Below are 23460 nucleotides of genomic sequence, written 5' to 3' on the forward strand. Positions count from 1 at the left end.
TGTCAGTTTTGACCTGAAGAGCTTTATGGCTTAAGTCTTGGTCAGCTGACATGGTTTCAAAGTCTAGACTTTTATCTCTTCCTTTTCAAGGAAAATTTTTGTTTGGGCCTAGTTTAGACACCATACTCTACTATGACTGGAGGTAAAGGAGCTTTACTCCCTCAGGACAAGAAGTATAAGGGAAAGAACAGAAATACTAGTCCCTTTCATTCCTTTTGTCACTCTTAGAACCATAGGTCCTCCTCCTCTTCACAAAAACAGGATTCTTCCAGATCTACTTGAGAGTCCAAACTCAATTGGAACAAGACCAAACCTTGAACAATGCCTTCTTCCTCTAGAAAGTCATCATGAAGGGGCAGTCCTTCATCCAGATTCCTTTCTGGTAAGGTAAGAATTATGCCTTTTTGGAAGGCTTCGTCTCAGTTTGTTCAAGATGCTTGTTCTAACCATATTTTCTAATAGATACAGAATGGGTTTTAGGTCAAGACCTCCCAGGAGAAGGTTTCTTCTGTCCCATGTTCCAAATTATCCTGTAAAGGCTCAAGCCTTTTTCTTTTATGTTCAGGATCTAGAACTTGTGAGAGTTATAGTTCCAGTTCCTATATCAGACCAAGGCCAGGGTTTTTATTCCAACCTGTTTATTGTTCACAAAAAGAGGTATGTTTCAAGCTTATTCTGGATTTAAAAACTTTGAATAAGTTTTTCAGGTTTCCTTCCTTTAAAATTAAAATTTCAGACTATTCTACCCATTGTTCAACAGGGCAACATATGTTGATAGACTTGAATGCTTACCTTCATATTCCTATCCACAAAGACCTTCTCTAGTTCCTGAGATTTGCATTCTAGGTCAACAATTTTTAGTTTGTTGTTATACGACTGGACCATATCTTGGTAAAAGTTCCATCTTTCCTTTAGCAAAATCTCTTACCAACAGTTTTTTTGTAGTTTCTTCACAAACAAGGTTTGAGAATCAATGATCCAAAGAGTTTTTTTTTTTTTTCTCCTCAGAACAGAGTCTCTTTCCTAGGAGTCATAATAGACTCATTATCAAGGAGACTTTTTTTAACAGATCAAAGGAAATCAAAATTAAAGACATTATCAGTGTTAAGTCTGATTTCAGAATCAGATGATATTCCATTAGCTCGATTTCACATGAGTCCTTTTAAACTTTGCATGCTATGTCAAAGGTGCAATGACTATACTCGGCATTCTCAAAGGCCATCTCTATCCGGGTGGATAGATCACCAGTCAATTTCAAATCCTTTGTCCGTCCAACTTGGACAATAATTTTGACAGATACAAGTCTCTCAGGTTGGGGTGCAGTATTGGGGGTCCAGGAGAGCACAAGGTGTTTAGTCTCCTCAGGAGGCAGGGTTACCAATAAATATCTTAGAACTCTGTGCTATCTTCAGAGCCCTTGAGAACTGGCATCTTCTGGAAAAAAAAGACTTATTTGTGTTTTCAATTAGACAATGCCACAGCAGTGGCCTATATTAATCATCAAGGTGGTAGCGGTTCCCTTGTGATAAGATTTCTCAAATTTTAATTTGGGCAGAGAACAATCTCTGTACAATTTCTGCAATTCATATTCCAGGTGTGATCCTCTTGGAAGCAGATGATCTCAGTCGCCAATCCTTGCATAAATCCTCCAACTATTCCACTTCTAAGAGTAATAGCTCAGATCATACAAGAGCTTCCATCAGTAATTCTGATTGCTCCAGTTTGGCCATGCAGAATTTGGTTCACGGATTTGGCATAGTTGTCCTATATGGTTTCTTCCTCTAAGACACGACCTACTGTCTTAAAGGGACAGTCAACACCAAAATTGTTATTGTCTTAAAAGATAGATAACACCTTTACTACCCATTCCCCAGCTTTGCACAACCTCTAAATGTCTGCCTGTTTCTAAGCCAATACAGACAGCCTCTTATCACATGCTTTTCTCCAACATTGGTGTGTCCGGTCCACGGCGTCATCCATTACTTGTGGGAAATGTTCTCCCCCACAGGGAAAGGCAAGGAGAGCACACAGCAAGAGCTGTCCATATAGCTCCCCCTCTGGCTCCGCCCCCAGTCATTCTCCTTGCCGCTCTGAACAAGTAGCATCTACCACGGGGATGGCGAGGAGTTTGTGGTGTTAGTTGTAGTTTTTTATTCTTCTATCAAGAGTTTGTTATTTTAAAATAGTGCTGGCTTGTACTATTTACTCTATAACAGAAAAGTGATGAAGATTTCTGTTTAAGAGGGCTATGATTTTAGCACAAGTAACTAAAATCCATTACTGTTACCACGCAGGGCTGTTGAAACAAGAGAACTTCAGTTGGGGGTAACAGTTTGCAGACTCATCTGCTTCAGGTATGACTAGTCTCCTTCTAACAACACAGGCTAATGCTAGATGACAGTCATTTTTCCCCTCAGGGGAAACGGTAAGCCATTTTTCTTTCACCTCAGCAAAAAAGATAACCGGCTTCCCCTTTTTGTTTTTTATGCTGGTAGACACTGTTAGGGGCTAAATCGATTGGTTTTTATTACAATATTATACCATTTGAAATATTTTATAAGCTCACATACACTTGGGAACGTTTTTTATTGATCTGGCTTGTTTTAGACACCTAAATCTAGTCAGGAAGGCCCCTTCACTCTAGTGTGCTGAGGGAGGAAGCCTCATTTTGGCACTTCAGCTGTGCAGTTGAATTTCAAGGCAGTGCATGCAGATTCATGTGAGAGGGTCCTGTGGTTCAGAAAGTGACTCCAAAAGGCTTTTTTCTGTGAATGGTGACCCCCTAAGGAAGGTAAAAAGCTGCAGCAAGGCTGTAGCTGGGATTGTGGTGTGTTTTAAGAGCTAGAGTCTCCATATTTGCTGTGCAATACTTTCTAAGCATTAAGACACTGGGGTCCAAATTTCAGAAAAATCGGATATTGCCTTCATAGTTTTTTGAACATTCAGAAATAAATGTGTCATTTTATTATTTAAAGAGACAGTAACGTTTTTGTTTAAAATCGTTTTTATTGCATTGTTTGCCTGCCTAAATCTGTTTAACATGTCTGTTCCATCAGATAACCTATGTTCTGTGTGTATAGAGACAAATGTGGTTCCCCCTTCGAGTGTTTGTGATAATTGCGCCATAGCGTCCAAACAAAATCAGGACAGCTCTGTTATTTTTCATAATGTTGCCCAAGATGATTTATCTAATGAAGGTAGTGGGGATAACTCTACATCCTCTCCTTCTGTGTCTACACCAGCTTTGCCCGCGCAGGCGACACCTAGCGCGCCAGTGCTTATTTCTATGTAACAATTATAAGCAGTAGTGGATAATTCTATAGCAAATCTTTTATCCAAACTGCCAGTTTTTCAGAAAGCGTGATGAACAATCAGACACTGACGATGCCTTATCTATTTTACCCTCACATCAATCGGAATTGGCTGTGAGGGAAGGGCTGTCTGAGGGTGAAATTTCTCAACAGGCAGAACCTGATCTAGTGGCATTTAAGTTTAAGCTAGAACATCTCCGCACTTTGCTTAAGGAGGTATTAGCTACTATGGATGACTGTGATTCCATGGTAGTACCAGAGAAGTTGTGCAAATTGGACAAATTTTTAGAGGTCCCAGTGCACGACGACACTTTTCCAATACCTAAGAGGGTAGAGAACATAGTGGAAAAGGAGTGGGAGAAGCCAGGTGTACCCTTTGCCCCACCTCCTATATTTAAGAAAATGTTTCCCATAGTAGACCCTAGAAGGGACGCATGGCAAACGGTCCCGAAGGTTGAGGGAGCTGTTTCAACACTAGCGAAGCGCACAACTATTCCTATAGAGGACAGCTGCGCTTTCAAAGATCCTATGGATAAAACATTGGAAGGATTGCTTAAAAAGATTTTTGTTCAGCAAGGGTTCATCCTTCAACCAGCTACGTGTGTTATTACTGTCACTTCAGTGGCGTCCTTTTGGTTCGAAGAACTAGAAAGGTCGCTCCAGAAAGAGACTTCCTATGAAGAAGTCATGGACAGAATTCACGCATTAAAGTTAGCTAATTCCTTTATATTGGATGCCGCCTTTCAAATAACGAAATTGGCGGCGAAAAACTCAGGTTTTGCTATAGTAGCGCGGAGGGCGCTTTGGCTAAAATCCTGGTCGGCAGACGTGTCGTCCAAGACTAAGTTACTGAATATTCCTTTCAAGGGTAAGACCCTTTTTGGGCCGGAATTGAAGGAAATTATTTCAGACATCACTGGGGGTAAGGGCCATGCCCTCCCACAGGATAGGCCTTTTAAGGCTAAGAACAAGTCTAATTTTCGTTCCTTTCGCAATTTCAGGAATGGACCGGCTAATAACTCCACTGCCGCTAGACAAGAAGGTAACGCGGCCCAGCCCAAACCCGCTTGGAAGCCCATGCAAGGCTGGAACAAGGGTAAACAAACCAAGAAACCTGCTGCTGCTACCAAGACAGCATGAAGGGGTAGCCCACGATCCCGGACCGGATCTGGTAGGGGGCAGACTATCTCTCTTCGCTCAGGCTTGGGCAAGAGATGTTCTGGATCCCTGGGCACTAGAGATAGTTTCCAAGGGATACCTGTTAGAATTCAAGGGACTTCCTCCAAAGGGAAGGTTCCACCTGTCTCGCTTATCTTCAGACCAGATAAAGAAACAGGCATTCTTACATTGTGTAAGAGACCTATCAAAGATGGGAGTGATAAACCCAGTCCCCTCCGGGGAACAAGGTCTAGGGTTTTACTCAAACCTGTTTGTGGTTCCCAAAAAAGAGGGAACTTTCAGGCCAATTCTGGATTTAAAGATATTAAACAAGTTCCTCAGAGTTCCATCCTTCAAGATGGAAACAATTCGGACAATCTTACCAACAATCCAGCAGGGTCAATTTTTGACTACCGTGGATCTGAAGGATGCGTATCTGCATATCCCAATCCACAAATCTCATCAGTTCCTGAGGTTCGCCTTTCTGGACAAACATTACCAGTTTGTGGCTCTTCCATTCGGTTTAGCCACCGCTCCCAGAATTTTCACAAAGGTGCTAGGGTCCCTTCTAGCGGTCCTAAGACCGAGGGGCATCGCTGTAGCACCTTATCTAGACGACATCCTAATCCAAGCGTCGTCTCTTTCCAAAGCGAGGGCTCATACAGACATTGTGTTGGCTTTTCTCAGATCTCACGGGTGGAAAGTGAACATAGAAAAAAGTTCACTGTCACCGTCCACAAGGGTTCCTTTTCTGGGAACAATAATAGATTCTGTGGAAATGAAGATCTTTCTCACAGACGTCAGAAAGACAAAGCTTCTAAAAGCTTGTCGAGTTCTTCACTCTATTCCTCAACCCTCCATAGCTCAATGCATGGAAGTAATAGGACTAATGGTCGCAGCAATGGATGTGGTTCCTTTTGCTCGAATTCATCTAAGACCATTACAGCTGTGCATGCTCAATCAGTGGAATGGGGACTATACAGACTTGTCTCCCCAAATTCAAGTAGACCAGGTAACCAGGGACTCACTTCTCTGGTGGTTGACCCAGGATCACCTGTCTCAGGGAATGAGTTTCCGCAGACCGGAGTGGGTCATCGTCACGACCGACGCCAGCCTCTTGGGGGTGGGGCGCGGTCTGGGACTCTCTGAAAGCACAGGGCCTATGGTCGCGGGAAGAGTCGCTTCTCCCGATAAACATTTTGGAACTAAGAGCTATATTCAATGCGCTCCTGGCTTGGCCTCAGCTAGCGGAAGCCAGGTTCATAAGATTTCAGTCGGACAACATAACGACTGTTGCGTACATCAATCATCAGGGGGGAACAAAGAGTTCCCTAGCGATGAAGGAAGTAACCAAGATAATCCAATGGGCAGAGAATCACTCCTGCCATCTATCTGCTATTCACATCCCAGGAGTAGACAACTGGGAGGCGGACTATTTGAGTCGTCAGACTTTCCATCCGGGGGAGTGGGAACTCCATCCGGAGGTCTTTGCTCAGTTAACCCAATTATGGGGCATTCCAGACATGGATCTAATGGCGTCCCGTCAGAACTTCAAGATTCCTTGCTACGGGTCCAGATCCAGGGATCCCAAGGCGACTCCAGTGGATGCATTAGTGGCGCCTTGGTCGTTCAACCTAGCATATGTGTTTCCACCGTTTCCTCTCCTCCCCAGGCTCATAGCCAGGATCAAACAGGAGAAGGCCTCGGTGATTCTGATAGCTCCTGCGTGGCCACGCAGGACTTGGTATGCAGACCTGGTGAATATGTCATCGGCTCCACCATGGAAGCTACCTTTGAGACAGGATCTTCTAGTACAAGGTCCATTCGAACATCCCAATCTAGTTTCTCTGCAGCTGACTGCTTGGAAATTGAACGCTTGATTTTATCCAAGCGTGGGTTTTCAAATTCTGTGATTGATACTCTGGTCCAAGCCAGAAAACCTGTGACTAGAAGGATTTACCATAAAATATGGAAAAAATATATCTGTTGGTGTGAATCCAAAGGATTCTCCTGGAGTAAGATTAAAATTCCAAAGATTCTCTCCTTTCTCCAAGAAGGTTTGGATAAAGGATTGTCAGCTAGTTCTCTAAAAGGACAGATTTCTGCATTATCCGTCTTGTTGCACAAACGACTGGCAGCTTTGCCAGATGTACAAGCTTTTGTTCAGGCTTTGGTTAGAATCAAGCCTGTTTACAGACCCATGACTCCTCCTTGGAGTCTAAATTTAGTTCTTTCAGTTCTTCAAGGGGTTCCGTTTGAATCTTTACATTCCATAGATATTAAGTTACTATCTTGGAAAGTTCTGTTTTTGGTTGCTATTTGCTCTGCTAGAAGAGTTTCTGAATTATCTGCTTTGCAGTGTGATCCACCCTATCTGGTGTTCCATTCAGATAAGGTTGTTTTGCGTACTAAGCCTGGTTTTCTTCCAAAAGTTGTTTCCAACGAGAACATCAACCAGGAAATAGTTGTTCCTTCTTTGTGTCCGAATCCAGTTTCAAAGAAGGAACGTTTATTACACAATTTAGATGTTGTTCGTGCTTTAAAGTTCTATTTAGAAGCAACAAAAGATTTTAGACAAACCTCATCCTTGTTTGTCGTTTACTCTGGTAAGAGGAGAGGTCAAAAAGCTACTGCTACCTCTCTCTCTTTCTGGCTGAAAAGCATTATCCGCTTGGCTTATGAGACTGCCGGACGGCAGCCTCCTGACCATATCACAGCTCACTCTACTAGGGCTGTGGCTTCCACATGGGCCTATAAGAACGAGGCTTCTGTTGACCAGATATGTAAGGCAGTGACTTGGTCTTCTCTGCACACTTTTGCCAAATTCTACAAATTTGATATTTTTGCTTCTTCGGAGGCTGTTTTTGGGAGAAAGGTTTTGCAAGCCGTGGTGCCTTCTGTTTAGGTAACCTGATTTGCTCCCTCCCTTCATCCGTGTCCTAAAGCTTTGGTATTGGTTCCCACAAGTAATGGATGACGCCGTGGACCGGACACACCAAAGTTGGAGAAAACAGAATTTATGCTTACCTGATAAATTACTTTCTCCAACGGTGTGTCCGGTCCAAGGCCCGCCCTGTTTTTTTTTAATCAGGTTGAAAAAATTTTTCTTTATACACTACAGTCACCACAGCACCCTATAGTTTCTCCTTTTTCTCCTAACCGTCGGTCGAATGACTGGGGGGCGGAGCCAGAGGGGGAGCTATATGGACAGCTCTTGCTGTGTGCTCTCCTTGCCTTTCCCTGTGGGGGAGAACATTTCCCACAAGTAATGGATGACGCCGTGGACCGGACACACCGTTGGAGAAAGTAATTTATCAGGTAAGCATAAATTCTGTTTTTATTAGCTTTTCTCAACAGGAAACTGATAGTTCATGTGGGACATATAGATAACATTGTGCTCACACCCCTGGGTTGTGGATGACACTGAACTAATTGGCTAAATGCAAGCCAATAGATAATAAATACATAACCATGTGATCAGTTCGCTGTCAAAAGGCTTAGATACAAGGTAATCACAGAGGTTAAAAGTACATTAATATAACCATGTTGGCCGTGCAAAACTGGGGAATGAGTAATAATAGGATTATCTATCTTTTTAAACAATAACATTTTTGGAGTTGACTGTTCTTTTAAGGCACATTTTTATCATTAAGATCTCGATTCTCTCAACTTGAAGGTTTGGAGATTGAACAAAGGGACTTTTCTGATGCTGTAGTTGGCACCTTTTATTCAGGCCTTGAAAGCCTGTTACAAAGATTTGGAAAATTTTTCTTTCCTGGTCTGAAAATCAAATTTTCGATTGGCATTCTTTCAGGATTCCTAGAAATCTTCAATTTTTAAAAGAGGGCTTAGATAAAGGTATATCTGCCAGCTCTTTAAAAAGTCAGACTTCAATACGTTCCTCCTGACATTCTGAGCATTGTCCAAGCTTTAGTTAGGATACATGATTAAACCAATCTCTCTTTCCAGTGAGGAACTTTTAATTTGATTCTGAGAGTTTTGCAGGTCTCTCCATTTGAGCCTATGCATAGGGCTCGATTTATCAAGCTAGGGTGGACAGGGGCGTACATATTCACCCCTGTCGGCTCCAGCTTGCCTGTGGCAGGCAGAAATCTGCTGCCTGAATTCAGCATTGCACAAGTGTGTTAATTTGCACTCTTGTGCAACACTGCCCCCGGCCCGCACACAGCCCAAAGGTGTCAATCTCCCTAGTCGAACGAGACCAGGGATATTTAAGTTCTCCACCTGAGAAGTGGAAAAGATGGTAGGGAAGCAGCGGTCTGATGACCGCTGCTTGATAAATACTGACTGCAGTTTCTCTTGTGAGAACCTGCAGTCATAGAGGGGGCAAACAGCTTGATAAATCAAGCCCATAGTATGGACATTGTTTCTGTCTTGGAAGGTATTCTTTCTTTTAGCAATATCTTCTGCCAGAACACTTTCTAAATAGTCCTCTTTTCTTGCAAGTTTACCTATCTGTTTTTTCACCAGTATAAGGCGGTTTTAAGGACTACATTTGACTTTTCTTCTGAAAACATCATTTGGTAGTATATAGTTCCTTTTTCTTTGTTCTATTTTACAAAATTCTAAAGAATGGCTCCTGCATAAGTAGTTCCATTTTGACTTTTTTTTTTTTTTAAAAAAAAGGTGGTTTCTTCTGATTACCTCATTTGGGAATATACAGTTTCTTTTTCTTTATCCTATTTCACAAAATTCTAAAGAAGGGCTCCTACATATGTAGTTCCTTTTTCTTTGTCCTAATCCACGAAATTCTAAAGAAGGTCTCCTACATTAGTGTTTCTCAACCGCGGGCCTCAAGTACCCCTAATAGGCCATGTTTTCATTGTAGCTGAACTTGAGCACAGGTGAAATAATCAGCTGATCCGTAACCATGGTAACTAACCTGCTTTCACCCATCAGCTGATTATTTCACCTGTACTCTAGTTCAGCTATAATAAAAACATGGCCTGTTAAGGTCCTTGAGGACAGCGGTTGAGAAACACTGTCCTACATAATTTAGATGTAATGAGAGCATTAATATCCTACTTACAAGTAACAAAGGATTCCAGACTGTCCACACAAAGGCCAGAAGGCCACAGCTACTACTTTAGCTTCTTGTCTAAAATTCTTGATTCAAAATGTATTACAGTCTATTCAACAAATCAGTTTCTACTTCATGGGCTTTAAAAAATGAGGCTTTCTATTGAGCAAATTTGCAAGGCAGCAGCAAGATCATACTTGCATACATTTACTAAATTCTACCACTTTGCTGTTTTTTGCTTCTGCTGAAGCGGCTTTTGGTAGGAAAGTCATCCAGGCAGCAGTTTCTGTAAGTTAATTCTGCCTTTCAAAAATGTTTTTGTCCTGCCCAAATTACTTGTGGATTCCACAGCTTGGGTATTGGCTCCCAGGGTGAATTGCTTGTAGACTCTCACCACCTTATGAAAGAAAACAAAATGTATGCTTACATGGTAAATTAATTTAATGGTGGTGAGAGTCCATAATACCTGCCCATTATTCACATTTTTTTTTCTTTTCTGGCAATAGTTCTAGTTTTCATCTGGTTTTCCCTGCATTGTCTTTTCTTACCTTTATAGAAAGACTAGAATACCAGAGAGGTGGGAGGGATTTAGTGCTCTTAGAGCTTTGGGAATCTTTGCCTCCTCCTAGTGGGCAGGAGTTGAATCCTTGGAGTAATCGTTCATGAACTCTCATCACCATGAAAGAAATAAGTTTATTAGGTAAGCATACAGTTTTTTTTTTTTTTTTAAAGTCCTAAGTCAATTTAGCCTCTGCCTATCTCAGTTTGCAACACATACAATATTCCTCTTCCCTGCAACGTCCCTGTACTCCGGACCGTATATATGATTTTCTTTTTTTTTTTTGTAATTTGTTTTTCTTGTTTGAAGTATCTTAATATAGAAGTGCACATTTTAGTTCAGTTAATTATTTTTCTAGTATTTGCTTATTGTTAACAAGCACTTTGTATTGTAGATTCATTGTATTTACCAATTTTCTGGAAATGGACAGCCTTTAAAATGCAATATGCTTTCAGTTCATTATTAATTATCTCGAAATAGAAGGGTGCTTTGACCCTGTACTGATAAATGTCAGTATGACCAGCCAAGAAACTATGCCGTTTAGACACTACCTGCAATTTGTGTAAAGCATACACATACTACAGCTTACCTACATTCTTTATAAAACAGCTGATTTACTATATTTTTCTGCACTCCTTTGGGAATGTATTTATCATTTGTCTTCACTGCTCCTTGCAGCGAATCTGATGTCATACCACCTGCCCTATAGACAGAAAGCAGAATGCACCCCTGGTTCTGCATTGGTGGTTATAATGTTCTGTTAGCCACTAATACAGAGCATGCTTTGCTTAAAGGGCCATTATAGTGATACAATTACATGCTCTGTAATTTGTTAGAGCATGCAATTTTATCACTAGTGATGTTGCAACTCTGTTTAACCACCACAGAGGGATCAAACACATAAAGTACCTTTTAGGACCTGCAGAACACCGCTGGTTCAGAGTGGAAAATGCTACTGATTTAATAAGCAGCACTAGTTGCACAGCTGGGTCGTGACTGTACTTCCCAGTACAAGGACACAAAAAAAACCCACTTTTAACAAGGAGCATCTTGGTCACAGGATTCAGTCACTTTTTAACAAAAAATGCAGGTAGCTTATAGTATGTGTGTATTGCAGGTTGGCTCAGGAGTGTGTGCATGCAGCGGTGTTTGCAATAACGTTAGTAGCAATATTATACATAGTTGCAAACACTGCTGTCATAGAGTGCGATATACACATGCATGCTCCTGTGAGTCTACCTAGGTTTACTCTTTAACAAAGAATACTAAGAAAACAAAGCACATTTGATAGAAGTACATTTGTTTAAAATTGCTTACTCTATCTGAATACTGAAAGTTTTTTTTTTTTACCCAAAAACCTAGGCTTCATTGCATATTGACATTTAATTATTTGTTCTGTTCATTGCTTAGTGATGTAGGTTAGATGCAGCTCTTAATCAGTTAAGACAAATACATGTAAATTACGTTTTGCTAATTGTTTATCGAAAAAAAAGCTAATTGATTTTGTATGTTACTCTTTTGCAGTCAAAATGAGTGCAATGTTGGAAACCCCTGAGATGCCTGCTGTCTTTGACGGAATGAAGCTAGCGGCTGTAGCTGCTGTGCTATATATTATTGTACGCTGCTTGAATCTAAAGAGCCCCACTGCTTCTCCAGAACTCGTTTTTCAAGACACTGCTTTGAGTCGCTTCCTGTTTAAGTCTTGCCCGTTGCTGACCAAAGAGTGAGTAATCAGCGGATGTTTGCTTAATGCCACTCCTTATTTCTGGTTACCAGACTGTGGTATACAAACAAATATTTCCTAAAGACTTTTGTAAACCGTTTGTTTTTTTAAAGGGACATTCAAAAATCTTTATTTTTACAGTTTATGTCAGCAATAAATACTGCATTTTAAAAGACTTGCATACTAAATATGTTTTACAACTTTTAGATCGTTATCTTGTTAGAAAGTTTCAGGACATGTGTTGAAAATAAATAATAAAACTATATTGCAAATGTTTTTTAATATGTACAGTATAATCAAACATTTATGTGGAATTAAAACTGTGACTTTAATGTCCATTTTAAGTTTTGAAAGAATGAGATTATATTTCTCATAAAATGTAAAAGTTTTACAAGATTTTGATTATTTGTGAAAGTAACATTCTTGGTATTACTCTATTGAAATAAATCCATTTAACAATTCAGTGTTTCAAATAATGACACATTCTGTTTAAGGCTTGACAGAGATATTGTGAGTGTGTGTAAATGTATATTTCCTTCTTAATAGAGGGAGAGTCCACAGCTGCATTCATTACTTGTGGGAAATACAGAACCTGGCCACCAGGAAGAGGCAAAGACACCCCAGCCAAAGGCTTAAATACCTCCCCCACTTCCCTCATCCCCCCATTCATTTGCCTTTCGTCACAGGATGTTGGCAGGGAAGTGTCGGAAGATTTCGAAGTATTTCCTTAGGAAGGGTATCTGCCCTTCGAGATGGGACTGGAGTTTTAAGTAGTCTTGTCAGCCTCTCAGTGAGAGCATTGATGAAAGTTAGAGTCTGGAGATGCAGGAAGAGTCTTTCTGCGAAACCATCCAGACTCATAATAACAGCTCCTTAAGCAATCAGTGTTGCAGAGTTTCGCTGACTGCTTTCTTCACTCAAGTCCATGTCAGAAGCGCTGTTACAATCTGTCAAACTTGAAGGACCATGTCGCTGTTCCACGGTATAGATTCCGGTTAGATCATTTAATTTGTTACACACATGTTAACGATAGAAGACAGGGTCTCAGTGGGACTCCTTTATCTGTATGGAATCAAGGGTTAATATCTCCTGGGGGGATTATTGAACAGTGTTTTTTTTTTTTTTTATCATATTTGTTATGTGATTTCCACTGCTTATGTGTAAGAATGTTTGGGCTCATAGGCGGATAAGGAACGTAAGGTTATCTTTCATTTTGAGAGCTGCGCAGTTCTTTATTAAGCTGGCACGCCTTTCCTTAGAAGGGGCGGTCCTGCATGAGCACCATGTGACCGGGAGTGGTAACATTTTTTCCCGCTTTCGATTTCTGACCGGTTGTCTGCGGAGAGGAGCATCTTCTATACCTGTCTGGGTCATAGGAGGTGGTGAGTGCCCCAGCCATTGGGGGTATAAGGTGCCTTTTTTTTCTCTTTCTATAATTTAATTTAGATGAGTTATGGAGGATTCTGTTATTTTAGAGGGTGATCCCCCGATACAGAATTTGATACCTGCGTATATTGTGAGGAAGCCCGGGTAATCCAGCCCTCCCAATTATGTTCCGTATTCTGCAATAGGGTGTTCTCATCAACCAATGTTGAGATGTTAGAGACCACTGAGCCATCCACCTCTGAGGATTCTTCATCCAGTGAAGTGTGTTCCCTAGATTCTTCTGTTTCTACATATGCAGTTTTCCCGAGTTCCGCTCCTCCTTCGCCTGTAAGGGGTTTGTTTCCACCAGAGGTTACTAAGCAGTTCCGCATGGCCATCTCTTCGGCCTTAGCGATGTTACCTCTTCCTGCTCCGTGCAAGCAAAGGGTTAACCCAGGCTCTCCTGCCCAAGGCCCGTCGTGTAAAATGACGATTGTGTCCGATCAGTCCTCCTGGGGATGCTGTTCCCTCTGAGGCTTCAGAGGTAGAACCTCCAGGGTCGGAGTCTACAGACTTGATTCCTCCGACTGCGGAGGGCTTAGTGTTTAGATTGGCAAGCCTGCGTTTACTTCTGAGAGAGGTTTTGGCGATGTTAGAGGTTTCCAATACTGATCCATCAGTTGAATCTCAGTTCTCTAAATCCGATAACGATCTTGTCTAGTCGAGTGGAGGGGGATGATTTATTTAGAATCCTAGTTCCGAGCTCTATAGGGGGGTTTGTGTTGTGTGACAGGCTGGACCTGTTTTTGTTTGCACACTCCTTTCAGTTTTGGGCGCTTGCCTATTTTTTATTTTTACCTTTCAATTCCATTTCGGATAGTTTTCTGTTTTTAGAGCTCTGGGATGGTATAGAAACTCTTCTTAGAAAGACGTTTTGTTGCAGGGGATTTTTGGTACTATCAACTTAGATGGTCGAGATTGTTGGTGACTTCCGGTGGAAGCATCTAGATCTCTGTTTGGGGTAATAGTTTCCCCGATAATTTCAAGAAAAATTTTAAGCCACAGAGCTTATATTCTTTAATTTGATTATTCTCAGTTTTTTCTAACATTTCTGGAACTTATATAGATAGATCGTGCTGGCTCTCTATTGGATTGCAAGGTTTTTTTTCTTTATTTTCCTCCAGGATGATCTGGAGAAGGGCCTTCCTAGCTAGTTCTGATGTTCGGCGGCTATCTGGTCCTCCTAGCATTCTTTTTTTCTTTTTTACTTCTGTTGAAGCAGCCTTCAGGAGAATGGGTTTGTTGCAGGCTGTGGTGCCCTCAGATTTGGGCCGCCTCTTCTTTCCCTCCCATTAGCATTCAGTGTCCTCTGTAGCTTGGGTACAATTTCCCACAAGTAATGAATGCAGCTGTGGACTCTCCCTGTATTAAAAAGAAAAACATAAATTATGCTTACCAGATAATTTCCTTTCCTTCTGTATAGGGAGAATCCACAGCTCCCGCCTGTGTTCTCAATAGACGATACCTCCCTGAGCCAAACAAACTCATTTTCGAATTCTGTCATAAAGATATTGGCATATGCAGGGGCCATATTTGACCCCATTGCCGTGCCAGCCGACTGTACATAGAAGTCATCTTTGAATCGAAAATAGTTTCTTCTGTTATGTGTGATCAGTCCACGGGTCATCATTACTTCTGGGATATAACTCCTCCCCAACAGGAAATGCAAGAGGATTCACCCAGCAGAGCTGCATATAGCTCCTCCCCTCTACGTCACTCCCAGTCATTCTCTTGCACCCAACGACTAGATAGGATGTGTGAGAGGACTATGGTGATTATACTTAGTTTTTATAACTTCAATCAAAAGTTTGTTATTTTTCAATAGCACCGGAGCGTGTTATTACCTCTCTGGCAGAGTTTGAAGAAGAATCTACCAGAGTTTTTACTATGATTTTAACCGGAGTAGTTAAGATCATATTGCTGTTTCTCGGCCATCTGAGGGAGGTAAAAGCTTCAGATCAGGGGACAGCGGGCAGATGAATCTGCATTGAGGTATGTAGCAGTTTTTATTTTCTGAATGGAATTGATGAGAAAATCCTGCCATACCGTTATAATGACATGTATGTATACTCTACACTTCAGTATTCTGGGGATGGTACTTCACTGGAATTACTCTGTAAAAAGTACATTAAACCTTTTAATAGGTATTTATTATGTTAAACGTTTTTGCTGGAATGTAGAATCGTTTGCATTTTCTGAGGTACTGAGTGAATAAATGTTTGGGCATTATTTTTCCACTTGGCAGTTGCTTGTTTTAATGTGACAGTTTCGTTTCTCTCTCACTGCTGTGTGTGAGGGGGAGGGGCCGTTTTTGGCGCTCTTTGCTACGCATCAAAAATTTCCAGTCAGTTACTCTTGTATTTCCTGCATGATCCGGTTAATCTCTAACAGAACTCAGGGGTCTTCAAACTTCTTTGAAGGGAGGTAGATTCTCTCAGCAGAGCTGTGAGACTTATATATTGACTGTGATTAAAAACGTTGTTCTGTAATTTTTACGTTTCAAATTTAATTATTGTTACTTTACTAATGGGAACAAACCTTTGCTAAAAGTTGTGTTGTTTTCAAGGATTGATGCTATAACAGTTTTTCAGTTCATTATTTCAACTGTCATTTAATCGTTTAGTGCTTCTTTGAGGCACAGTACGTTTTTGTTAAATAAGATTGTAACCAAGTTGCAAGTTTATTTGCTAGTGTGTTAAACATGTCTGATTCAGAGGAAGATACCTGTGTCATTTGTTCCAATGCCAAGGTGGAGCCCAATAGAAATTTATGTACTAACTGTATTGATGCTACTTTAAATAAAAGCCAATCTGTACAAATTGAACAAATTTCACCAAACAGCGAGGGGAGAGTTATGCCGACTAACTCGCCTCACGTGTCAGTACCTGCATCTCCCGCCCGGGAGGTGCGTGATATTGTGGCGCCTAGTACATCTGGGCGGCCATTACAGATAACATTACAAGATATGGCTACTGTTATGACTGAAGTTTTGGCTAAATTACCAGAACTAAGAGGCAAGCGTGATCACTCTGGGGTGAGAACAGAGTGCGCTGATAATACTAGAGCCATGTCTGATACTGCGTCACAGCTTGCAGAGCATGAGGACGGAGAGCTTCATTCTGTGGGTGACGGTTCTGATCCAAACAGATTGGATTCAGATATTTCAAATTTTAAATTTAAATTGGAGAACCTCCGTGTATTACTAGGGGAGGTTTTAGCGGCTCTTAATGATTGTAACACTGTTGCAATACCAGAGAAATTGTGTAGGTTGGATAAATACTTTGCGGTACCGGCGAGTACTGACGTTTTTCCTATACCTAAGAGACTAACTGAAATTGTTACTAAGGAGTGGGATAGACCCGGTGTGCCGTTCTCACCCCCTCCAATATTTAGAAAGATGTTTCCAATAGACGCCACCACACGGGACTTATGGCAAACGGTCCCTAAGGTGGAGGGAGCAGTTTCTACTTTAGCTAAGCGTACCACTATCCCGGTGGAGGATAGCTGTGCTTTTTCAGATCCAATGGATAAAAAATTAGAGGGTTACCTTAAGAAAATGTTTGTTCAACAAGGTTTTATATTGCAACCCCTTGCATGCATCGCGCCGATTACGGCTGCGGCAGCATTTTGGATGGAGTCTCTGGAAGAGAACCTTAGTTCAGCTACGCTGGACGACATTACGGACAGGCTTAGAGTCCTTAAGCTAGCTAATTCATTCATTTCGGAGGCCGTAGTACAAACTTACGGCTAAGAACTCAGGATTCGCCATTCAGGCACGTAGGGCGCTGTGGCTAAAATCCTGGTCAGCTGATGTAACTTCTAAGTCCAAATTACTTAATATACCTTTCAAGGGGCAAACTTTATTTGGGCCCGGTTTGAAAGAAATTATCGCTGACATTACAGGAGGTAAGGGCCACGCCCTGCCTCAAGACAAAGCCAAAGCTAAGGCTAGACAGTCTAATTTTCGTCCCTTTCGGAATTTCAAAGCAGGAGCAGCACCAACTTCCACTGCACCAAAACAGGAAGGAGCTGTTGCTCGTTACAGACAAGGCTGGAAACCTAACCAGTCCTGGAACAAGGGCAAGCAGGCCAGGAAACCTGCTGCTGCCCCTAAGACAGCATGAATCGAGGGCCCCCGATCCGGGACCGGATCTAGTGGGAGGCAGACTCTCTCTCTTCGCCCAGGCTTGGGCAAGAGATGTTCAGGATCCCTGGGCGCTAGAGATAATATCTCAGGGATACCTTCTAGACTTCAAATTCTCTCCCCCAAGAGGGAGATTTCATCTGTCAAGGTTGTCAACAAACCAGACAAAGAAAGAAGCGTTTCTACGCTGTGTACAAGATCTGTTATTAATGGGAGTGATCCATCCGGTTCCGCGGTCGGAACAAGGACAAGGGTTTTACTCAAACCTGTTTGTGGTTCCCAAAAAAGAGGGAACTTTCAGGCCAATCTTGGATTTAAAGATCCTAAACAAATTCCTAAGAGTTCCATCGTTCAAAATGGAAACTATTCGGACAATCTTACCCATGATCCAAAAGGGTCAGTACATGACCACAGTGGATTTAAAGGATGCTTACCTTCACATACCGATTCACAAAGATCATTACCGGTATCTAAGGTTTGCCTTCTTAGACAGGCATTACCAGTTTGTAGCTCTTCCATTCGGATTGGCTACGGCTCCAAGAATCTTCACAAAGGTTCTGAGTGCCCTTCTGGCGGTACTAACACCGCGAGGAATTTCGGTAGCTCCGTACCTAGACGACATTCTGATACAAGCTTCAAGCTTTCAAACTGCCAAGTCTCATACAGAGTTAGTTCTGGCATTTCTAAGGTCGCATGGATGGAAAGTGAACGAAAAGAAGAGTTCTCTCTTTCCTCTCACAAGAGTTCCATTCTTGGGGACTCTTATAGATTCTGTAGAAATGAAGATTTATCTGACAGAAGACAGATTAACAAAGCTTCTAAATGCATGCCGTGTCCTTCATTCCATTCAACTCCCGTCAGTAGCTCAATGCATGGAGGTGATCGGCTTAATGGTAGCAGCAATGGACATAGTACCCTTTGCACGTCTACATCTCAGACCGCTGCAATTGTGCATGCTGAGTCAGTGGAATGGGGATTACTCAGACTTGTCCCCTACTCTGAATCTGGATCAAGAGACCAGAAACTCTCTTCTATGGTGGCTTTCTCGGCCACATCTGTCCAGGGGGATGCCATTCAGCAGGCCGGACTGGACAATTGTAACAACAGACGCCAGCCTACTAGGTTGGGGCGCTGTCTGGAATTCTCTGAAGGCTCAGGGACAATGGAATCAGGAGGAAAGTCTCCTACCAATAAACATTCTGGAATTGAGAGCAGTTCTCAATGCCCTTCTGGCTTGGCCCCAGTTAAAAACTCGGGGGTTCATCAGGTTTCAGTCGGACAACATCACGACTGTAGCTTACATCAACCATCAAGGAGGGACAAGAAGCTCCCTAGCAATGATGGAAGTATCAAAGATAATTCGCTGGGCAGAGTCTCACTCTTGCCACCTGTCAGCAATCCACATCCCGGGAGTGGAGAACTGGGAGGCGGATTTCTTGAGTCGCCAGACTTTTCATCCGGGGGAGTGGGAACTTCATCCGGAGGTCTTTGCCCAAATACTTCGACGTTGGGGCAAACCAGAGATAGATCTCATGGCGTCTCGCCAGAACGCCAAACTTCCTCGCTACGGGTCCAGATCCAGGGATCCGGGAGCGGTTCTGATAGATGCTTTGACAGCACCTTGGAACTTCGGGATGGCTTATGTGTTTCCACCCTTCCCGCTGCTTCCTCGATTGATTGCCAAAATCAAACAGGAGAGAGCATCAGTGATTCTAATAGCGCCTGCATGGCCACGCAGGACTTGGTATGCAGATCTAGTGGACATGTCATCCTGTCCGCCTTGGTCTCTACCTCTAAGACAGGACCTTCTGATACAGGGTCCATTCAAACATCAAAATCTAACTTCTCTGAAGCTGACTGCTTGGAAATTGAACGCTTGATTTTATCAAAACGTGGTTTTTCTGAGTCGGTTATTGATACCCTGATACAGGCTAGGAAGCCTGTTACCAGAAGGATTTACCATAAGATATGGCGTAAATACCTATTCTGGTGCGAATCCAAAGGTTACTCCTGGAGTAAGGTTAGGATTCCTAGGATATTGTCCTTTCTACAAGAAGGTTTAGAAAAGGGTTTATCGGCTAGTTCATTAAAGGGACAGATCTCAGCTCTGTCCATCTTGTTGCACAGGCGTCTGTCAGAAAATCCAGACGTCCAGGTCTTTTGTCAGGCTTTAGCTAGAATCAAGCCTGTGTTTAAAACTGTTGCTCCGCCATGGAGTTTAAACCTTGTTCTTAACGTTCTACAAGGAGTTCCGTTTGAACCCCTTCATTCCATTGATATAAAGTTGTTATCTTGGAAAGTGTTATTTTTAATGGCTATTTCTTCGGCTCGGAGAGTCTCTGAGTTATCAGCTTTACATTGTGATTCTCCTTATTTGATTTTTTCATTCAGATAAGGTAGTTCTGCGTACTAAACCTGGGTTCTTACCTAAGGTAGTCACTAACAGGAACATCAATCAAGAGATCGTGGTTCCTTCCCTGTGCCCGAATCCTTCTTCAAAGAAGGAACGTCTTCTACACAATCTGGATGTAGTTCGTGCCCTCAAGTTCTACTTGCAGGCAACTAAGGATTTTCGACAAACGTCTTCCCTGTTTGTCGTGTACTCTGGTCAGAGGAGAGGTCATAAGGCTTCGGCTACCTCTCTCTCCTTCTGGCTTCGTAGCATAATTCGTTTAGCCTATGAGACTGCTGGACAGCAGCCTCCTGAAAGAATTACAGCTCATTCTACTAGAGCTGTGGCTTCCACTTGGGCCTTTAAGAATGAGGCCTCTGTTGAACAGATTTGCAAGGCTGCAACTTGGTCTTCGCTTCATACTTTTTCCAAATTTTACAAATTTGACACTTTTGCTTCTTCGGAGGCTATTTTTGGGAGAAAGGTTCTTCAGGCAGTGGTTCCTTCTGTATAATGAGCCTGCCTATCCCTCACGTCATCCGTGTACTTTTGCTTTGGTATTGGTATCCCAGAAGTAATGATGACCCGTGGACTGATCACACATAACAGAAGAAAACATAATTTATGCTTACCTGATAAATTCCTTTCTTCTGTTGTGTGATCAGTCCACGGCCCGCCCTGTTTTTTAAGGCAGGTAAATATCTTTTAAATTATACTCCAGTCACCACTTCACCCTTGGTTTCTCCTTTCTCGTTGATTCTTGGTCGAATGACTGGGAGTGACGTAGAGGGGAGGAGCTATATGCAGCTCTGCTGGGTGAATCCTCTTGCATTTCCTGTTGGGGAGGAGTTATATCCCAGAAGTAATGATGACCCGTGGACTGATCACACAACAGAAGAAAGGAATTTATCAGGTAAGCATAAATTATGTTTTTCTTTTGCATGATATACAGAGTCCACGGATTCATCCTTACTTGTGGGATATTATCCTTTCTAACAGGAAGTGGCAAAGAGAGCACCACAGCAGAGCTGTCTATATAGCTCCCCCCTTTACTCCACCCCCCAGTCATTCTCTTTGCCGGCTCTAAGCAGGAAGGGTAAAGTGAAAGAGGTGTTAAGCTGTTAGTTTTATTTTATCTACAATCAAGAGTTTGTTATTTTTAAATGGTACCGGTGTTGTACTATTTACTCTCAGGCAGGACATAGATGAAGATTTCTGCCTGCTTTGTAACTAAGGTCCACTGCTGTTCCCACAGTAGCCGAGGAGTACAGGAAAACTTCAGTGTGAGGAACGGTTTCTTGCTATACAGCAATGAGGTATGTTCAGTCATATTTTCTGGTAGCAGAGCTTTGGCAAGGTGCTAATAGGGGTTTTAGACCAATTTCAATCCGGTTTTGTCATTTTGAGGGTTAATGCTTATTTACTTGTGGTGCAATCCTTCTAAAGCTTAGTGGGTACACTGTTAAAATTTCGGAAAATTTGAAGCAATTTTAACCTGTTTTGCAGTTTGTGTATGCCTTTTTTTTTCTCTTAAAGGCACAGTACCGTTTTTGCAAATTGTGTTTTTTTTTTCATTAAATAAAGTGTTTTCCAAGCTTGCTTGCTTTATTACTAGTCTGTTAAACATGTCTGACACTGAGGAAACTCATTGCTCAATGTGTTTAGAAGCCATTGTGGAACCCCCTCTTAGAATGTGTCCCACTTGTACTGATATGTCTATAAATTGCAAACAGCATATTTTGACTTATAAAAATTTGGCATTAAATGATTCTCAGACAGAAGGAAGTCAGGTTTTGCCATCTAGTTCTCCCCAAGTGTTACAACCGGTAACGCCCGCACAAGCGACGCCAAGTACTTCTAGTGCGTCTAATTCTTTCACCATGCAAGATATGGCTTCAGTTATGAATACTACCCTCACAGAGGTTTTATCTAAACTGCCTGGGTTGCAAGGGAAGCGCAGTAGCTCTGGGTTAAGAACAAATACTGAGCCTTCTGACGCTTTAGTAGCCGTATCCAATATTCCCTCACAATGTTCTGAAGTAGGGATGAGGGATTTGCTGTCTGAGGGAGAGATTTCTGATTCAGGAAAGATGTTCCCTCAGACAGATTCAGATATGACGGCATTTAAATTTAAGCTACAGCACCTCCGCTTATTGCTCAGGGAGGTTTTAGCTACTCTGGATGATTGTGACCCTATTGTAGTTCCAGAGAAATTTTGTAAAATGGACAAATATTTAGAGGTTCCTGTTTACACTGATGTTTTTCCGGTTCCTAAGAGGATTTTGGACATTGTTACTAAGGAGTGGGATAGACCAGGTATTCCGTTCGCTCCCCCTCCTGTTTTTAAGAAAATGTTCCCCATTTCTGACACCATACGACTCATGGCAGACGGTCCCTAAGGTGGAGGGAGCTGTTTCTACTCTGGCTAAGCGTACAACTATACCTACTGAAGACAGTTGTGCTTTCATTGATCCTATGGATAAAAAATTAGAGGGTCTCCTAAAGAAAATTTTTGTTCATCAAGGTTTTCTTCTTCAACCTATAGCATGCATTGTTCCTGTAACCACTTCGGCTGCTTTTTGGTTTTAGGCTCTGGAAGAGGCTCTTCAGATGGAGACCTCACTAGATGATATTTTGGACATCTTTTTCAATTGTCTGTAAACCCGACAAAAAGAGAGGCGTTCTTACGCTGTGTAGACCTTTTTACCATGGGAGTGAACTGCCCAGTTCCAAAAGCAGAACAGGGGCAGGGGTTCTACTCCAATCTGTTTATAGTTCCCAAAAAGGAGGGAACCTTCAGACCAATTCTGGATCTCAAGATCCTAAACCAATTCCTAAGAGTCCCATCTTTCAAGATGGAGACCATTCGGACTATCTTACCATTGATCCAGGAGGGTCAATATATGACCACCGTGGACTTAAAAGATGCATATCTACACATTCCTATCCACAAAGATCATCACCAGTTCCTCAGGTTCGCCTTTCTGGACAAGCATTATCAGTTTGTGGCTCTTCCTTTCGGGTTTGCCACGGCGCCACGAATCTTCACGAAGGTTCTAGGGTCCCTTCTGGCGGTTCTAAGGCCACGGGGCATAGCAGTGGCGCCTTATCTAGACGACATTCTAATTCAAGCGTCGACCTTCCAACTAGCCAAGTCTCACATGAACTTAGTGTTGGCCTTTCTAAGATCTCACGGGTGGAAGGTGAACGTAAAAAAGAGTTCTCTTTCCCCCCCTCACAAGAGTTTCATTTCTAGGGACTCTGATAGACTCAGTGGACATGAAAATATTTCTGACGGAGGTCAGGAAATCAAAGATTTTGTCCACCTGCCGAGCTTTTCACTCCATTCCTCGGCCGTCAGTGGCTCAGTGTATGGAGGTAATCGGTCTAATGGTAGCGGCAATGGACATAGTTCCGTTTGCTCGCTTGCATTTCAGACCACTGCAACTATGCATGATCAATCAGTGAAAAGGGATTATGCGGATTTATCTCCTCAGATAAATCTGGATCAAGAGACCAGAGACTCTCTTCTTGGGTGGTTGTCACAGGATCATCTGTCCCAGGGAATGTGTTTCCGCAGGCCAGAATGGGTTATAGTGACGACAGACGCCAGCCTTCTGGGCTGGGGTGCAGTCTGGAATTCCCTGAAAGCTCAGGGTTTGTGGACTCGAGAGGAGGCTCTCCTACCGATAAATATTCTGGAATTA

General features: G+C 42.3%; 1 protein-coding gene across 2 annotated transcripts in view; it reads left to right on the top strand.

The window, feature by feature from the left end:
- The window catches only part of ABHD2 (abhydrolase domain containing 2, acylglycerol lipase), a 198839-nt gene that overhangs the window by 31148 nt on the left and 144231 nt on the right, over nucleotides 1–23460 (top strand). For both annotated transcript variants that reach the window (XM_053717665.1, XM_053717666.1), the window contains one exon: nucleotides 11594–11792. In XM_053717665.1, coding sequence (XP_053573640.1) covers nucleotides 11599–11792 — 194 coding nt within the window. In that variant the 5' untranslated portion in view covers nucleotides 11594–11598. The remainder of the gene's footprint in view (nucleotides 1–11593; nucleotides 11793–23460) is intronic.

The sequence above is a fragment of the Bombina bombina genome, chromosome 6 (assembly GCF_027579735.1).
Source record: "Bombina bombina isolate aBomBom1 chromosome 6, aBomBom1.pri, whole genome shotgun sequence".
NCBI classification, from domain to species: Eukaryota; Metazoa; Chordata; class Amphibia; order Anura; family Bombinatoridae; genus Bombina; species Bombina bombina.